This window comes from Alnus glutinosa, chromosome 8 (genome assembly GCF_958979055.1).
Source record: "Alnus glutinosa chromosome 8, dhAlnGlut1.1, whole genome shotgun sequence".
Classification (NCBI taxonomy): domain Eukaryota; kingdom Viridiplantae; phylum Streptophyta; class Magnoliopsida; order Fagales; family Betulaceae; genus Alnus; species Alnus glutinosa.
This window is the reverse complement of record NC_084893.1, coordinates 5,246,469-5,265,813: the sequence shown is the minus strand read 5'-3', so window position 1 is coordinate 5,265,813 and position 19,345 is coordinate 5,246,469. Positions and strand designations below refer to the sequence as shown.

At 37.8% G+C, this 19,345-nt stretch overlaps 1 protein-coding gene across 1 annotated transcript; it reads right to left on the bottom strand.

The window, feature by feature from the left end:
* Positions 1-6,109: 6,109 nt before the first annotated feature.
* On the bottom strand, positions 6,110-9,451 carry LOC133875622 (carbonic anhydrase 2-like). Its single transcript, XM_062313811.1, has 9 exons — positions 9,430-9,451; positions 8,858-8,924; positions 8,033-8,200; positions 7,754-7,802; positions 7,469-7,585; positions 6,941-6,994; positions 6,743-6,828; positions 6,493-6,598; positions 6,110-6,368 (listed from the first exon to the last, which is right to left on the bottom strand). Exons 2-9 carry the CDS (start codon positions 8,908-8,910, stop codon positions 6,204-6,206), a joined length of 798 nt encoding a protein of 265 aa, XP_062169795.1. The 5' UTR covers positions 8,911-8,924; positions 9,430-9,451; the 3' UTR covers positions 6,110-6,203.
* Between the last annotated feature and the right edge of the window lie 9,894 nt (positions 9,452-19,345).

The following is a 19,345-nucleotide window of genomic DNA, read 5'->3' as shown; positions in this document are numbered from 1 at the left end:
CTGATGTGCCTTGCGGGGACGAGATCCTCCAACAGTTGGACAGAGTTGCGTTTGGGGATGAGAACACAGGTAAGACGAGACGGAAGAAGCGGAAGACAGGTGCACGGGGTACTGATGATGTTGTGTGAAAGAAGAAAAGTATTTTCTTCAGATTGCCGTACTGGAAGGACAATTTGCTTCGGCACAATCTTGATGTCATGCACATAGAGAAAAATGTCATGGATAATATACTTGGCACTATTTTGGACATCAAAGGGAAAACGAAGGACAACCTGGCAACTCAGCTGGATTTGCAGGAAATGGGGTTGAGACCTAAATTGCATCCGTTCACAGCCGCAAATGGTAAAACATATATACCCGCGGCTTGTCACACGATGTCCAGGGAGGATAAAGAAAGCTTTTTAAAGGTTCTTCGAAATGTGAGAGTTCCAGACGGATATGCCTCGAACATTTCACGGTGTGTTCGGATGAAGGACCGTACAATTTCAGGGTTAAAAAGTCATGATAGCCACATACTGATGCAGCAGCTTCTACCAATTGCATTGCGTCAGTCACTACTAGACAAAGTGGTTAGACCTCTCGTTGAGATGTCAGCATTTCTCAGGTAGACCAAGTGTTTTATGTCGAGGATGGAAGGAACCCAAACTGGGTTTGTGCCGTAAGGACTAAACCACGCAACGTGTACGATGTTGGTCAGGGGGAAGGGAGTAGTGATGCAGATAATGCATATCACGAGTGCGTACCGCTCGTACTACCCACTGATGACCTGCATGATATGAATGATGAATTTGATCACGACAGGCCCGACATTATCCTATTGAAGCTCCTGTTATACAATGATTGCTATATTTATTGTTGGTACAATTCGCTTAAACTCAAAATACTTTCTTATTTTGCATAGAGCTCATTGTATAATATGCATATTCTTTTTTGGGGTAATTACCTTTTTTCCCCATGAACTACCAAAAAATGCGCAATGCCCCCATGAACTACCAACTCGACTAAAATAGAGCATTCAACTACCAAAGACAACCATTTTCCCCCCTTCCGTCAGTCAAAGGGGTTAAAACAAACGGTCAACGGGTCATGTGCCGTTTTATATGGGGGCATGTTGGAAGATGATGGTAGTTCATGGGGGAAAAGAGGAAGATGGTGGTAGTTCATAGGGGGAAAAGAGGAAGAAAATGAGGGTAAAACGGCGTGTGACTAACGGAATGGGGGAAAATGGTTATCTTTTGTAGTTGAATGCTCTATTTTGGTCGAGTTGGTAGTTCATGGGGGCATTGCGCATTTTTTGGTAGTTCATGGGAGGAAAATGTAATTACCCCTTATTTTTTAATATCCCTAATACGAATTTTAATTAATTTGTCTACATTTGTTCGCAGGTTTCGATGGACCATAGACCCCCTGCTTGCGCACCACGCCTACCCGTGCCTTGCACGACTACATCCACACCGGCGATGTCAGCGGCACTACATACCACACCGTGGCCACACCACCCGGACGCCGTTTATAGACCATGCCCCCGGGTACGGCGGGGATGAGCTCGTCAGATCCCGGGCAAACGAGCGCAGCTAGATATTCTCCTTCTCCATACTCGACTACGTCCACACCGGCGATGTTAGCGGCACTACATACTACACCGTGGCCACACCACCCGGACGCCGTTTATAGACCATTGCCCCCGGGTACGGCGGGGATGAGCAGGACAGATCCCGGCCAGACGAGCGCAGCTGGATATTCTCCTTCTCCATACCCGACGTTCTCGTAGTTGGGGATCACCTCACCGGGTCATATTGATCAATGGTGGGCGCGAGAGTGTCATGATCCGAGCAAATTCCCGTTGTACTATTCATACCCCCTTACACCACCTATGTCAGTCAACTCCGATAGTGAGGCTCAGGATGACAGATTCCCGTTGTCACAGCCTGGGGAGATGCCTATGCCGGCTATGCGGCCGGGACAGATGTCGGCACCGGCAGGGGGCCAGGGCCCGGCACCTGGGGAGAGCCAGGTGCCTGTTTATGGGCAGAGCCAGTTGCCGCTTTCTGGGGAGAGTCAGGACCCAGATATGGGGGAGACCCAGATGCCCCATGAGGGGGACGATGTGATGTTGGGTCCTGATCAGTTGGCCCCTGATGTCCTCAGGATATGCCTTCGGATGACGATCATGATGATGAGCCTCACCCGGCATATGAGGTAGGCGAAGAGCATGCGGGCGACCTAGCGACCGAGCGCATAGGGATCGACCAGATTCGGTTGATGGGTAAGTACATTTTTATACATCATTATATATTATATTATGTTACCAAATTTTATTTAGTAAGTTCGTATAATATTTAAACTGAATTTTTAATTTATTAATGTAATTAAGTTATTTAGTGTTAACATATTAACGTTTTGTATTTTTTGACTAGGGTATAACCTAGACGGGAGCATCTATTTTGAGGTGATTAGGGACCCAAAGAGAAATTGGGTGCTCCCGAGGGGGAAGAAAGTTGTGTTGCAGTACAATGCTGCAACACAACCAGTGAGACGAGCATGCAATCGTTATAGACGGGCTGTGGGCAAGCTTTTACGGAGCGGGTCCCACATTCACTTACTGGACGAATGGCCAAGGTAGATAAGCAGATTAAGCGGGCTATGTGGGATGCCATAATGGTATGTTTATGAAACTAATATATGTATTTAGTGAAATTAAAGTTAAGATTAAGTTTTTGTTAAACTGGTAAAATTAATCCTTAAATTGAATGTGCAGCAAGAATTTTATGTACCCGTATCCGTCGACCTGCGCCTGGCACAGAACGAATTCTGGGGTGATATGGGCCGTAAGCACCGTTCGTGGAAGTCGAAGTTGAGAACCCAGCTATATATTCGAGACGGTGACACGCCATTGACAATACGTGCGAGAATGCCATATAGGTTTTTTAATAAGTATGACCAAACAGATGTGGAGGACGTACTGCACGAGTGGTGCACTGATCGAAATCGGGTATGTAGGTCTTTGATTGTATTACTATAATGTTGTGTTTTTTTAAAAAACAGTTCATTTAATCTTAGCAAATAAGTAATTAAGTGTGTCAATTCTTACATTTTTTTTTTTCGGAATGTTCAATGCAAAGGCGAGGTCTGAACAAATGAAGCGGCTGCGGGAGCAGAATGACATCCCCCATAGTCTGGGGTCCAAAAGTTATGCCAGATTTAATCACGATGAGGTATGAAATAATATGTAAACAAATTAATTCATATTTGTGCGTAATTGTTCTTTCTTAACATTAAATGAATATCCAATGTTTGTTATATATTTAAACTGTATGGTGACAGGCATCTACATCTGGCACGCCCTCCACTCGCGCCGAGTCGTTTGTGAAGACGCACACAAGGAAGGACGGCACTTATCTGAACGAGCAGACACGGGACCTATGCGTATGCTACTGGTCTATGTTATTAATATTTATTAATTATGCGTGTGATAAAGTATTTATTAATTACCGGTGTATTGTATGTTGACGACATAGAGGAGCGGATGACACAGAGTTTGTCCACTGATCCTGCTGCCACGGATCCCGTCTCATCAGATACGGTGCGTTGGGCACCTGGCGACGCGTACGAGCAGGCGGTTGGGTGACCCGAGTATGCGGGTTCGACAGGTTGGGCCGAACGTTACTCCTATTCGCGGGACTTGTTTCTAGTATAGGGCCCGCACACGAGGGGGACCGACCGAGGGCACGTCTCAGGATTGGGCTGCCCAGAAAATTGCGGAGATGGATATCATGTTACGGGCCGAGAGAGAGAGGAATGACGGGTTGGAGGGCATAGTGCGGGCCGAGAGAGAGCGGGCTGACATCATGGAGCAGCGCATACGACAGTTTGATGCTATGGAGCAGCGCATGCGACAGTTTGAGGCCTTCATGTCCTCTACATGATTATCGTTCGTATGCCCTGGTGCTCAACAGTCTTCACCTACATACGTAGGTAGTACGTCGTCTGTTAGTAGTGCGCCTGCAGGTATGGTTCATATTATGTATACACTTAGGTTTATTTTAATTTGTTCTCATTACTTGTTTAAATTTGCATATAATATTATATAGGTTAATTGTTTTTATTACTTGCAAGTAATGCGACAACGGTTGGTCCGTTGTCACCTGTTGGACAATTGCTGAGCCAACAATTCCCTCTCGGGACTCCATCGCCCGTTACACCATCTCTTGCGGGACAATCGCCTGTTGGCGAGTTCATGCCCGGGACTGCACCTCGTGATCTGCAGCGACGTCCTCCAAATTTGTAGATATTTTGTGTATTTTTTTTTTTTTTTGTTAGTAACGAATAATTTTATTAGATCAAGATTTTCAAATTTGTTGATATTGTTGTATAAGAACGAATACATTTATTAGTACATGGTATTCAAATTGTTAAATATTGTTGTTTTGATTAATTTGTGTAATTTGATTTTGTGATATTTTTGGATAAAATAAATTTGGAGAATTCTACCAATATATATATATATATATATATATATATATATATATATATATATATATATATATATATATATTAAATAAAAAAAATTAAAAAACAGAATTAAATATTAAAAAATAAATTTAACATTGGCCACGTGTATTAAAATACACGTGTCTAATTCGACACGTGTATAATACATGTGTCTAATTGAACACGTGTATAATACACGCGGCCATGTTCGCCACGTCTAAAATACACGCGGCCAATTGTTCGCTACGTGTATTTTAGACGTGGCGAACAATTGGCCGCGCGTATTTTAGTACACGTGGCCACTTGGACACGTGTATTAAAATACACGTGGTCAACTGTGCAGTTAGTGTCAACCGGATCCACCACGTGTATTTACGTGGCCACTTACACGTGGCCAACCGTTCGCCACGTGTACAGTGATCATACACGTGGTGAACTGCAAGTGGCGAAAAACTATTTTTTTTGTAGTGGGTGTTTTTTGTAGGATCGAGTGATGGAAGGGTGATATGAGTGTTCAGATTATCGATCGAGAGATCGATTGAGAGATGGAAGGATGATATGAGTGTTTTTGGTGGAATCAATTTATGCGATGGGTGTTTCATTTTTCTCGATCTCCTGCATTTCTCTCTTACAGCAGTTGAATTCAGTAGTGGTGCTAGGTTGGTGATGGTGGGAGCAGTGTGGTGGTTATGATGTTGGCAGATGGGTGTTTCATTTGGTGTTTTTCGGTAGAAAAGGGTTTTTAACCAAAATGAATAAAAAAACTTAAAATGATTATACTAATAAAATGGACAAGAAATATAGATAAGCTCTTGGATGCACGTTTTGAAAAGTAATTAGTACGTTAAGGTTAAAAAAAAATAGATTTTAATTAGCCATTTTAAATAAAAATTTATATAGACAACTATGAATGCTCTAAGACAATTAAATAAGTTGGATTCTCATAATTCCTCCTCTTATTTTCGTCTCCTTTTCTTTAGATAGGAGAATGTGAGAGAGGCTCATTTAGGGTGTTTTTGGAATTGCGATTTCGTAAACAAAAAATTTGATTTTAAACCAAATCGTAAAAAATAAATCGTTTACGAATTGCGTTTTTAAAAAATTGCGATTTGAAAACGCAAAAAACTATATTTTCAAACCGCAAAGCGCTTTTTTGAAAACACGAAATTTTAAATGCTAATCTACGATTTTGTCAAATGTTTAACTGTGTTTTTAAAAATCTTTTTTTAAACCTCACTTTTTGAGATAACAAATACAACCAGATCCTCACTCAAACAAGGGCCCATACATGGAGCCTTTGTTTTGGGCAGGGGCTCCCCTGCTCAAACAAGGCAGCCCTTTTAATAATCCCCCTCTTCTTACCCTAAGCTTGTTACTTCCTCTTTTGGGCAGTCATGATAAGAGGGATCCAGATCCTCTCATAATAGCCTCTCAAACTTGAACCGGTCATGAGATTGGTGGTTTTTATATTATTTTTCAATGTAATTTTTGAGCTACGTACTAAAGCAGCACTCTTCAAAGATAAAGGATGTTTGCTTTTGTATTGTTTAACACATGCAGTAACACTAGTTTCTTTCATGCCAGGCTGCCAGCGCTGTAACCTTATTAATCAAGCACATGCAAAGAGCTGCTCTGCTTTATTTGGTGGATAATACTGTCCACGAAGCCAAATACAGTAGTACATATATGAAGTAAAAGAGCATGGGTGAGACTCATGCGGGGAGGCTAGGTGAAAAGCTACACTCAAACTCCCAACGGTCAAAAGTTCCTTCAACAAAATTATAGTAGCCACCCATCAACCTAAGCTTCCTGTGTGCCAGCGCCTTCTGGACATACGGATAACTCAGTAAATTAAACAGTGACAGATTCACTGCCTCCTGCATAATAGACATACACAAATACGTACGATAAGCTTCAAATTAATATTTCTCTTTGTTAAATTACTTGATTTTTTGAGTCATGCATGATCAGTAGGTTTAAAAAGCAAGATGGAAAGCCAACCTTTTCACAGTGTTTACATTGTGCTGCAAATGGCAAATCGCCAAACTCTGCTATGACCTTGGCCTTGGCAGGTTTACCTATTTTGACCCACTCATCGATGAAGTCACTGCACATCACAGTTGGATGCATGGATGAAGTAAGATGAGCATTTTTTTTTTAGCAGAATTAATCTCTTCATAGCCCACCTATCTTCATTTGATCGATGTTTTCAAATTAAGAAAGGATTTTAAATTAATGTAAAAAGCCTTACTAGGGAGCAGAACCATCCTCAGGATGAGACATAAGCCTCTCTATCCCACCGCAACGACTATGTCCAATGACCAGGATATTTGGTACCTACGTACGGGATTTTATTTCTTGTAACACTTGCATATCATAGTTAAAACAAAAAGAAAAAGAAAAAGAAACACAAGAATAAAAAATTTGGAAAATGAATGAAGCTCTTCACCTTAAGAGCTTCGATGGCATATTCAATGGCTGCACCGACGCCAGAGTATCTTAGCTGTGCATGCAGTACGACTATATTAGCAATCTAAATGGATTAGATAGGTAACATTTGATCAAACATTTATGCTCTATTTGTTTTAAAGTAAAATATTTTTTTATTTTTTATTTTTTATTTCCAACAAAAAATATTGTTGTCCTAACAAAAAACTTTTTATTTGATCATGAAAAACTTATTTAATATTCGTAAAATGGTTTTCTTTTTTCTTTTCTTTCTTTAAAAACCATAAACTATTTTTTGACCTTGAGCTTCTATTCTCAAATATCTAGAAATCGCCGGACCACCGTTGAAGGTTGCAGGGAGTCGACACCGTTTTTCGCGGTCACTCATTTTCCGTACGAGTCCAACGGCAAAAAATATTTCCAAAAAAATCATTCCGTTTGTACGAACATAAAATAAATAAATAAATAAATAAATAAAACATTTTAGGGAGCCATATATGTAAGTTGGACAAGAATTTATATGAGAAACCTGGTCAAATGGTGGAACCATGTTAGCAATGTTGCGGACCATGAAGGCATCCCCAGGTTGGAAGTTGAGGATATGAGAGGGGCAAACTCTGGAGTCTGAGCACGCGAATACCAGAAACTACACCATAAATAATTGATCAGACCATTAATCTTGCTTAAATATTAGACATAATTTAAATTTGATCATGGTTTTAATTGAATAAATACGCATTATGATCGATGTAGGGTATAACCAGAGGCTGCAGGAAAAGTAGTAACAAGTAATATATAGATGCCTAGAAAGTACCTGAGGCCACTGGCCGTGGGCAAGACAATTGTACAATTCTGGATTCTTGCTGCAAAAATCAAGCCAAAGAAAATAAAGATTAAAAGAAAAACGGTAGGTTTACAAGTTGGTCTTGCAACTGCATCTCAGTGCAAGCGAATTCGTACAGAAAAACCATCTGGCTTTTGTAATTTTGGACAAAAAGTAAGCAGAGTTTGGTTTTAGAAGAAAGAAAAGCAGTTTGAAAATGGCAGACAATAATGCAGTACTAGAGCATAACAAGTAGTGGCCGTGTCGTACTCAAATTTGTTGGTCTTGAAGTATCTAAACCCTTCTGTAATCATTTGAACAGGGTCTTTTTGAACCTGCAGGTCATCAAAGCCACTGAGATCTGTCCCTTGCAGCTCGGCTGCCAGTTTCTCAATTTTTTCAGCCGTCACGTCATCGAGGCCATGGCCATTCTGCTCACTGCATGCAGCCAAGTAATACAGCCAGATCGAGTCATTTGCCTGCTTCAATTCATGAATGACAAATGCAATATTGCTTCTCTTTGTAATTTGTAATTACTGTGTTTAAAAAGTCAATGCCAACGTACGGTTGTGTTTCTATTGTCATTCACATGACCCATTACAAATTTATTAAATAACCATGGAAGGGATTGGCTTAATTAGTGGTAAATAAGCCCCTTACTCTTATATGTGGTTTAGCGAGGGAGAGACGAGACTCATGCTCATTAATTATAGTTCACGGACTTCTTATCACTGTGTTTTTTGTGGGACTGATTCAAGCTATGGCTTGATTCGTCTTGAGCCTATAGAATTATCAAGTTGCAGGCCCGTTTTGGTCTCTCCCAACTAGTACTACCGCAGTAGATAAATTATTAATATGATTACGCCCAAGCAGAGAGTTCTGATGAAGCTTTGGTTCCCCCTCCCCCATACCCATTTTTTGGTTAGAAAAGAAGAAGAAAAAAAAAAAAACAGCTTAACTTATTAGCTAGCTAGAATAAATATAAGAAACGTTCTCCCGGCCATATTTTCTGTAAATATATAAAACCTAATTTAATTTCTTGTGTTAGCTAGTAGACGTAAGGGATTATTGGAACGATCGAGTAATATATATCACCTGAGAAACCTCTTCAGTCCTTCAACCGCAACCTCCAATGACTGCCTCGCCATATGTGAACCTTCTTCTGCAAATTCAAAAAATGTAAATTAAATGATGAAAATAAACAAAATCTGGTACGTACGTACGTATAGTTTATGTTTTAAATAAAAAGGCTCCAGTACTGTGAAAACTTCTAATTATTATTTTTATTTAAGTTTCAGATTTTATCATCTTTAGCATAAAAATTAATGAAATACAATAAATAAATAAAATTAAGACTCCTCTAAAAGATGTATATGCATTATGCAATAATGCAAATTAAGACGATAAAATCTGAACCATTTAATTAAAAAATAATGGGTAGAATTTTAGAAACTCCAAGGTAATGGATCGAAATTAAAACTTAGAATAAGTTTATAAAAAGTGTATAAATTAATATAAAATGGCAATCGAAATTAGAATTTTAATGAAAATGTAACACGTATAGAACAATATAATTAATAGGACGAAAAATTGCTCTTCTTTGTAGCTAGAACATAAATGGTACGTGAAGCACATGCATGTGCTACTCGAAAAACATGTGAACACACCGTTTGTAAGTCAAGTCTATGCTTAAAATGTTTGGTAGAATTAGGTTGCCTGAGTGTCTCTATTTATAAGCCAATTAAGTCTGTGCTTCTAACAAGCTTAGCTTCCTCAGAAATTCAAAACCCCAAATATACCACGTTTAACTTGCCTCGTAAAAATAAAATTCCTATCCCTTTCATTTTTGTTCCATGGCAATTACAAAAAAACAAACACGTCTTCTTCTTGTACACGTTGCTGTGGTACCACACTAATATATTGATCACCGGCCACCACGTTTAAGACATTAACAATATTGTCCAATCGATTATCTTGTGCATGCATGGACAATGTATCTGTAAGGCACGTTTTGTTTTTTTTTCTAAAAAATAAAATCCATATTTTGATAAAATGCCCGAGCCATGAAAAAGATAAGGAATATCATTCCTTAAATAAATGATTCAAATCGGAGGGATATATCTTCAATATTTTTATTTTTATTTTGTCTAAATTACTAACAATTTGGGCATAATATAAATGTGAAAGAGTCACGTATATAAGATCCACCTGTCCAAATAGCTAGGTGAGTGGAGAATCCAAAATTTATTTGAATAGGTAGGTCCCATCTGGACTCTCTTACTCATGGGCAGAAAATTACTGCAGATCACAGTCTCAAATAAGCTATATGTATAATATATATATTGGTAAAACCTTTAGGGAAAAATGATGAGTAATGCTACTTAATACATTTTTATCTCACAATTATTTAACAATGCCGACGTGACAGTCTCAACCAATCATTGATCAGTTATTGTTAAAAAAAATATCTACATCAATATTGTGGAATAGTTATGAAATAAAAATATAGCATATAACATTACTAAAAAATGATATACATAAAGTTTGATATACTTTATTTCCTGCTTTTAGTGAAGTTGGAGAAGTGAACACATGAATGTCAAGAATTGGGAAGGATCTAAATTTTTGTGGAAGACAGCCACCATTGATATTCAGCAACTGTGCTTCACCTCACTTTGGTGCAAGAGTGAAGTTATTTCACTTGGGTTAATTTTGGCCTACAAAAATAGTTATTTCTTCTCGTTTCTCAAACACACGATCAAATTCATATTTTGAGCCATAGTTTCAAGAAGGACATGGAAATTCAATGGAACATTAAAATGGTATTTAAATAATGCCTATGGCATTTAAATTCAAATTTTTAAAGTCATAGTATTTTAGATGAAAGCCATATTTTAAGTTCACATTCAACTTAGAAATGACAAAGACAATACAAACATCCCATGATAGGTTTAAAAAATAAAAAATAAAAAATACAAACATACAAATTATAAGTGTGGTTGTTCAAATGTAAATTCAACAATATTACAAATCAAGCAAACATAAACATAAACATTGAAAATAAATTTAGACTTCTAAATTATTGCAACCAAACAGATAACCAAATATAAAAGCAGTAAAGAGAAATAACATAGATTTTGATTACGAAATGAAAACTCTTTGCACCAAAGAAAAAAACGGGGCAACCAAATCCAGAAAATCAACTACCAGAAGAAATAGCTAATTACAAAACATTCGTACTCACAATACCTTTACAGTAGTCATACATTGAACTCTAACAAATACCTATACTTGAACACCTCTCTCCCAGACACGTTTGAAGAGTTCTTCAATTGATCCCTTAACTAGAGCTCCTCTCTAGTTAGAATTCAAATTGTTGAACAGTTACAACACAATAAACAAAGACTCTAAGAAAGATACATAAAACGTTTATGCCTAATAAACATTCTTTTAGCACAATGGAATTTTACTCGGGAATTCTTAAAAAAACAATGCATAGAAGCCTCTTTAAATAGGCTTTAGAAGTCCTAAAACAAGACAGGAACGGATTTTTAGGTGGCGGTGGCCGGACAGGCAACAACAACTTCATGTTTTGCTGAAGGGCGTCTGGACGGCTTGACCTAGAGTCTAGACAGTTGCAGGGAAAAGCTTATCCATCCGCAATCTTCACTTTTGCGTCCGGACATCCTCGCAAACAGATGCTCTCGATGGTTCACATCCCCTGAGCCGTCCGAACAGGTAGCGAACAGGATCTCTAGGTGGTTCACGTCCAATGGGCGGTCCAGACAGGTATCGAACACTGACTTTCTGTGACTTGCGTCCGGACTGTCTGCAAAGAAACCGACTTTGTTGATTCTGAAAAGTCTTCAGAATATTTTCTTTCCTTCTCTGAAAGATACAATGCAGATCTTTCCTTATTTAACCCTTTCCATTTTTGATCAATTATTCTGCAATATAATATTTTGAAAGTCTTCTTGAATTACGGTGTCCCTGATATAGCAGTGTTTTTGTCAACATAATGTAGCTAATAAAATAAACCAACAAACATAATATATATATATATATATATATTTCAAATTCAAAATGACGTCATTTTGGTATTAAACAAATTTCTTTGTACCAAAATCCTAAGGTTACGTTCAGTACGCAGAATAACTATTCCATTAGAAACAATAAGTAGTTTTTATTAAAAATGAAAAAATGTGAAATATAATAGCTTTGGTGTTAGAATATATGATAAACGTCTAACACTTGAAATAGTCATTAATTCTCATGGGCAATGAGAATAACTATTCCAAAGCTAATTCATTCCACATTCTTCTATTTTTAATAGAAACGATTAATTTTCCTATATAATAGTTATTTCGCGTATCAAACATAACCCAAGTCTTTTGATGATTTTGTGACTGCAACTTCCCTACTATGACATATTTTCTATCAACTAATGTAAGTTGTTACATGTAAATAATTGAGTACAATAAAGTAAATTATCATCAGTGAGGTTGGTTTAGTGATTTCAAAGAAATTTCGTAGTGGTTGGACACGTATTAGGGTAAGAGTTTGATTCTCGAAATAAGAATTCTCAATTCTATTAGTATTAAGTCTCATTAATGCTCTGATGGAGTTGTAACACCGGACAAAATAATGATTATTCTGCAGGCTATTCAACAGGCAGTTTGCAAGGAAGAAAACAGAAAAATTATCCCAAAATATAGAGACAATCTCATAATTTCAATGAAAATATCAATAATCAAGAATATCGAAAAACGCCCACAAGCCGGGATAAAATAGCTGAAAGTTACAAAAAATAGCAAAACCCTAATAACCTTAATAAAACGAAATATAGAATAAAATAAGTCTGCTGCCAAAAATCTGGCCCAAATCAAACTCAGAATCACATCCTAAACGATAAACGAAAAGTTACCATAAAAGGAAAAAAAAAAATCTAAAATTAGGGTTTTGGAAAGGAAAACAGCGGATTTGGGGCTCGAAGCGAGGCACACTGAACGTAGTTGGGTGGCCATGACATGCCCGCCGAAGAGAGCTTTTCGAATTGGGGTCATATGCGCGAATCAGATACTCGTAGCCAAAGTTATAGCCAAAATACTGCAACGCACTCGAAAATTACCCAAACTAGACTACATCACGATTTCTTGACAATTTTGCGCTAATCTGCCTGCTCCAGCTAATTCAGCGCCATCAATGGGTAATCTGACAGCTCAACATCATCTGAATCGGATAGGGATGTAATCGAGTTGAGCCAAGTCGACTTTGAAGATTTCAAGATTTGTTCATTTATGAGTTGAGCCTAAATAGTCGAGCTCGAATTCGAGCCGAGCTATAAATTGCATGTTCAAGCTCGGCTCATTTAAAATTCGGGCGAGCTCGAGCTCAAGCTCAAGCTCAAGCTCGAGTTCGTTGAAAATGACATTCGAGCCGAATCAGGTTACTAAACAAGCTCAGCTCAACTAGAGCTCGAGGTAGACTATTAAATTTTTTAATGAGTGATCAAAGCAGAAATCAAGCCCAAGTTTATGAACAACCTCTATGTATTTATTAATAACATAAATATATAATATGTAACTATATACGGCATATTATAAAATATAGTACATAACTATAGTTTATAAGTAACAAATTAACAATATGTTATTATATATAACTAGAGAGTATAAACTATGGTATATGTATAATGTGAACAAATAGTAAGTTTAATATATTTTATAAAACTAAGTAACTATAATATAAGTATAATATATAACTATTGTTAACCATGTGTGATGTGATATATATACTTATATGCTAACTATTTAATATTGTTATATTTTATATACTAACTATTAATAACTTAATATGTTAATTTAACATACTAAATATTATTATCAAAGTATTATAATTAATATGTAATACTATATATATATATATATATTATACTATATTTACTAATATATATGTAAGATATGAACGAGCTAACGAGTTGAGCGAGCGATCCTGTTGAGCTTTAAACAAGCTGAGCTCGCAAGCCCTTATCGTAGGAGTGTAAATCCGATTCCGGTTCCTGGTTATTGGCCAAAACCGAGAATCGGAACCGAGGTCCCGGTTATTGGATTTTCAATAACCTGGACCGGATCCGGGTACCCCGGGTAACTGGACCGGGGTTTTTTTTTTTTATAAAAAATATATATATATAAAATAAATAAATAAATTATATTTTATTATTTTGACTGGGAAACGAAAATAGCACAAACACATTGCACCAAATTAAAACATACATAATAAAATCTACCCAATTAATCGTTGGAAAAGTAGCTTAGAACCACTCATGAAGAATCTCTCTCCGGTTCCACTTTTGCACTTGTACTCATGAATTGCGATAATATGATCTCCTTTCTTCTCCTTAACAAAATCACGCCACCCTGGGCCGGTGAGATAACATTTGTCATCTCTTCTCTGGAAGACCATTGGCAAGGGATTCAAGCCAGCATAAAGAAATATCATATTCCATTTTACAATTAGCCTGTTCACTTTCATTTGAAGGAGAACCAAAAGCTTGGGGACAGATTCTGTGAGCAGCTGACTTCGTTACGTAGAATCTAGATTCTAAGAGCACTAGTAGAGTCTAGATTCTAAGAGTACTAACAGTAGATTCTCAATCATTTTTCCTACTTTAGGAAAAATTTAGGGAACTAAACCACTTTTTTTTTCCTTATACAAAAACACACCACAGCAATTTTCCTTTATCTTTCCATATATATTAAAATAATATATTTTTTTTATCTTTTACTTTTCTTTTTTTTTTTCTTTTTAATTTCATTGTAGATTCAGAAGCATCCGCTCATTCCAGATTCCACTTTCCTCTTCTTCTTCTTCTTCTTTCTTTTTCTCTCTGAGACTTTTTTTTTTTTTCTTTCCCTCTTCCGGTTCTCTCTCAGATTTCCTCATTTAATGATCCCCCAACTCACCCCCTCTCTTCTCCACCTAATCTCTCTCCCCCCACGCACAGCCCACCTCCCAAATCGATCCAGAGCTCGGGGAGCGTCGAGAGATTAAATAGAGGAATCGGAGGACAGAGAGGGACGAGAGCTTGCCTGGGATGGCCCGGAGAGCTAGTTGGCAGCGACAGAGAGGTTGGTGAGGAAGCGCAGGGCGGCAGGTGGCCGAGATCCGGCGAAAGCGTGCCTGAGAGATTGAACCCAGAGAGGTCCAGGGCCGTCACGTGGTGGCGGGAGGAGTCGCACGAGTATCCGTGAGAGAGAGAGAGAGAAGCGAAGGGAAGAAGAAAAAAGAGTCTTGGATATCTGCTCTGAGTTTGTTTGTTTGGGTTGTAGTGATTTTGTTTGATTTTTGGCTGTTCTCCAATGGTTCTACCGGAGAATGAGAGAGTAGAGAACATGAGAGAGAGAGAGATGCGCGAGGAGGAAGAAGAAGGGAGGCGATTGGGAATCGTGGGAGGAGAGAGGAGAGAGACCGTCTTTTTTTCGGATTATAATAACTTGTTGGGAACCTACAGTGCTTCCCAATGTAGCTTCCCAAGGGTGATCATCTAAAATAGGGTAATTGGTGTGGCTTGATTTTTTGTGACTTTTTTCAAATTTTTCCTATTTTAGAGAATAGAACTACTTATAAGGCATCTGCTACTAGTGCTCTAAAGAAAATAATCACAAAAATTTACATCTGCAGATCTGCTACCATCAGAAATACAAGTCACAAGATACCTGATTAAAAAAAACAGAGGCAGCTAAACCGAGATCAAACTGATCAAAAAACAGAGCTTCCGGCAAACTGTGTATGACAGTAATGATCAATTTTCTGCAAAGAAATCACCCAAAGATCAGATAAGCAATTTTCTGCATACATATAAAAAGAAAACAAACCCATTTAACCAAAACCAATAGGAACATAACTTCAGAAGTTCAAAATCTATAAAATCCCCAAAATCCAGTGCAGATCAGAAGTTCAAATGCAAAATTAAAACAGATCTAAAAAAAAGATCCAGATCTAACCTTTGCTCCGCTTGCTTCGGTGCTTCCTTTGCTCCGTCTGCTTCAGAAATCACCAGATCTGTAGAGAAACAAAGACGAAATCACTAAGTCAGTAAGTTTTGTTCTTAAGAAAATGAAAACCCACCTTGAAGAAGAAGAACAAATGAAAAGAAGAAATGAAGACAAGAAGTCAAGAATGTTGTATTTGTTACAAACATTATTTTTTTTTTGAAGTATTTAAAACATATTACCGTTTCTCAAAATGTTTATGAGTTTTTATGAGGAAGAAAAATCAGTTTTATAATTTGGTCTTAAAGTGACCGTTTATTTTTTCTTAAAGAATTATGACGGTTAGTCATAAAATCTCAAAATATAACCGTTAGGTGTTTACAAATCATTAAATCTTCTTTTAACCGTTTGGTCATTAAGATGCATTAACATTTTAAACGGTTTTGACTATTAATATTTTAAACGTTTTTTACCGTTGGTGATTAAAACTCTTGTCTTGGTCATTAAAGAGAAAAAAAAAAACTTATGCTCATTTTTTCATATATATATTAAGTTCCCAATGAGTATTTGAGAACTTACTTCTTCTTTGGCTTCCAACATATTTTCCAGCGCGCGTGTAGTTTATTCCGGAGTGAATTTATTTTAAGCCAAGAAGCTATTTGTTATATTAATATTTTTTCTACAAGAAAAAATATTTTGAAGTCCCCCATCCACTTTGATCAAAGGGTTGTTTTATTTGATCTTCGTTCTTGGAAGTGTGTCCTTAACGAAGATAGACGCTATAGTCTAATCCTGGGAGGTTGCGTGTCAAGATATCCGATCACACCGAATTATACACTCCGGGAGGCACGAATTAACCTTTAAGGACAACGCTCTTCTTGCGTGATTCTATAGCATTGTAAGATCTTTCCTTAATTTAATTTTAATATCTTGTACAGTATTTATTTTATTGTTATTATTATTTCGGATCAATATGGTCTAGTATCAACAATAATTTTTCAACCAATTATTTTTTTAACAATTATTTATTTAATTGTTAATTTTCAGATTGATATTATTTTATTTCAATAAGAATTTTGTGCACCATCCAAAATTATTTCCAACAAAGAAGAGTGACAGTGGTAGACAAGAAGAGTAATAGAGGCAAGCCGTGTGATGTGTATCTTAGGGTGAAACCGTAAAAGGGTAGGGGGTACTTTTTTTAATTTTTTTTTTAATAATTAACAGACCCGGTCCCGGGTACCCGGGTATAACCGGGTTTTTCAAAATCACTACCTGAAACCGGGTCCGGGTACCCCGGGTACCAACCTGTTTTTCGGATCCGGTTAGTGCCCGGATCTGGTTCCGGACTGGTCATAACGGGTCCGGATTTACACCCCTACCCTATCGAGTTTTCTCGAGTGAGTCGGGTATGTATCACTTACTAATTGAGCGGGTTTTTACAGTAACGATCGAGTTTTTACAGTATCAAGCTCGAGTTTAGATCAGGCTAAATCTAGCGGGCTATCGAACGGACTAGTTTATTTACATCCCTAGACTTGGATCCCCCTGCATCAAGTTGGGTCAAGGCGTCAAGCTATGGTTTAGCTAAATTTGAGGATGCGCAAGCGGTTCCCTTCATCTGAGCCCCTTATGGGCTCCCAGCAGGCAAGTGCAGGCGATAAAATAACTACATTTGGTCTCTTCCGTATGTCCTTTTGGTTAGAAGAAAAGTAAAATGAAGTGAATTGTTCTGGTAGATAAGCCAAACCTACGTGTGAACAGAAAATTATGGCCCAAGAAACAAAACACCCTTGTTTTTTAATCCAGGATTTCTCAAAGTGAATTAAGTTTGTTTTTGGAAGGAAACCAAATTCAAGAAGATAGATGCATGTGTGAAATTGGGAAAAGTCTCCTTTATAGAATTCAAAAAGGTAATTATATATTCGGGGAACATTCACAACCATCCAAGGAATCGTTTTAAAATCAAAGAAAAAAAAGGACTAATTTCCAAATTAAGGTATATACATACAGATTAGAGGCCTTGTCTTTTTTAACGTGATCATGATGGGCCTCCCAAGACAAATTGTTGTGATGCTACCAAGGAATCATTTCAGGATGTGAGATCCATGTCCAGGCGCGTGACATGTGGTGGCGGGACAGCTAGCGACACAGAGGAGAGTGACAGGAAGCAGGGAGGCCGAAAAGCACAGTGGTGGGGTGAGTCTGTGGGCGGGGCTAACTAACGTTTACAAATCTAGCCTTAATAAAGCCATATTTGTGACCATCTGCAGATCCAAGAAACAATCGGCAATGGAAGTAGGAAAGTGTCGGAGCGGGAAACAGACAACTTTTATATGAGATTCTGTGCAATATAACAACTCTAAGTGAGAGTTTGTTCATGCTGAAATTTATGTATAAATTTAAAATAGAATAAAAACGGAATAATAGTGGAAGCAAGAGATAAAAAAGACAGAAAATTTACGTAATTCAGTCTATGACCTACATTCAAAGGGTAGAGCCCAAAAGATTACATTATACTAAATAACTTATATAGGTCCCTATTTATAGTTGAATATATAATTCGACCTATACAAGTAAACCTAAATCAACTTATATAAGAAAATACAAATCGACCTAAACTATAAAATATAAATCAATAATATTATATACAGAATATATTCTAATAGGGCTCTACCTACTCTAACAAATGTTTGAACAGTCTAAATAAGTGAAATTCAAGCTGTCCAAGTACCTGTCAAAACAAGCCAAACACAAACTCTTTCATAAATTGCCCGTAGTCTGAATCCAAATGTGTCTACTCATACGAGTTCAGATAGGACAATAGAAAAAAAATTGACGAGCTTCCCTCCTCACTCATTTCTTCTCCCCTCATCCTCCTTTCCCCCTCTGCTTATGCCTCTTTTGAGGCCCTTATCTTGCTGAAGTTCTCTCTAGCCTTATCTGCCTTCTTAGAGGCCCTTTATCTGCTTCTCTTATCATTAACACAGCTTTCATCGCCCATCTCCATCCTCCACCATGTCTGCCGCCGAATTTGGATAAGATCTCAGGTCTAATTTTTCGAAGCCAAATCTATGTTCCTCCGCCAGATTCAACACAACACATGCATCTCCATCGTGTTCACCATCGTCTTCCGCTTCCATTGACACCAACGGCGACTTCTTTGGACATCCACACACCGAAGCTTGACTTGCACGCTCCAGCGAGTGAATCTCACTCGCCGACACATGGTGGTTACGTTCCCCCTCCTAGCCTTCCTTTGCTTCTGCTATCAGCTGTTTGTAGTAGCCCTCGGCGTCCTCTACTGGAGAGAGGTCTTTAAGTGCTGGCGATGTCCAGCAACGTACGCTTGTGGCCCCAGCTCCTCCCTTCCGATGCTGTGATGCTCTTGTTTTACTATTTTTGTATTTTTGGGCTCTTTGTTTTTTGTATCTTCTCAGTATTCCCTATAATTGTTACCCGACATGTGTTTGGGTAGGGTTCGTCAAGACCTTACTGGCGGCATTGATTCGTGGCAAGAATCAATAGAGCCGTGTCATTCATTTAATGCATTTTCTCTTAATGTTTACTTTCTCTAGTGCTTATGTTTGGT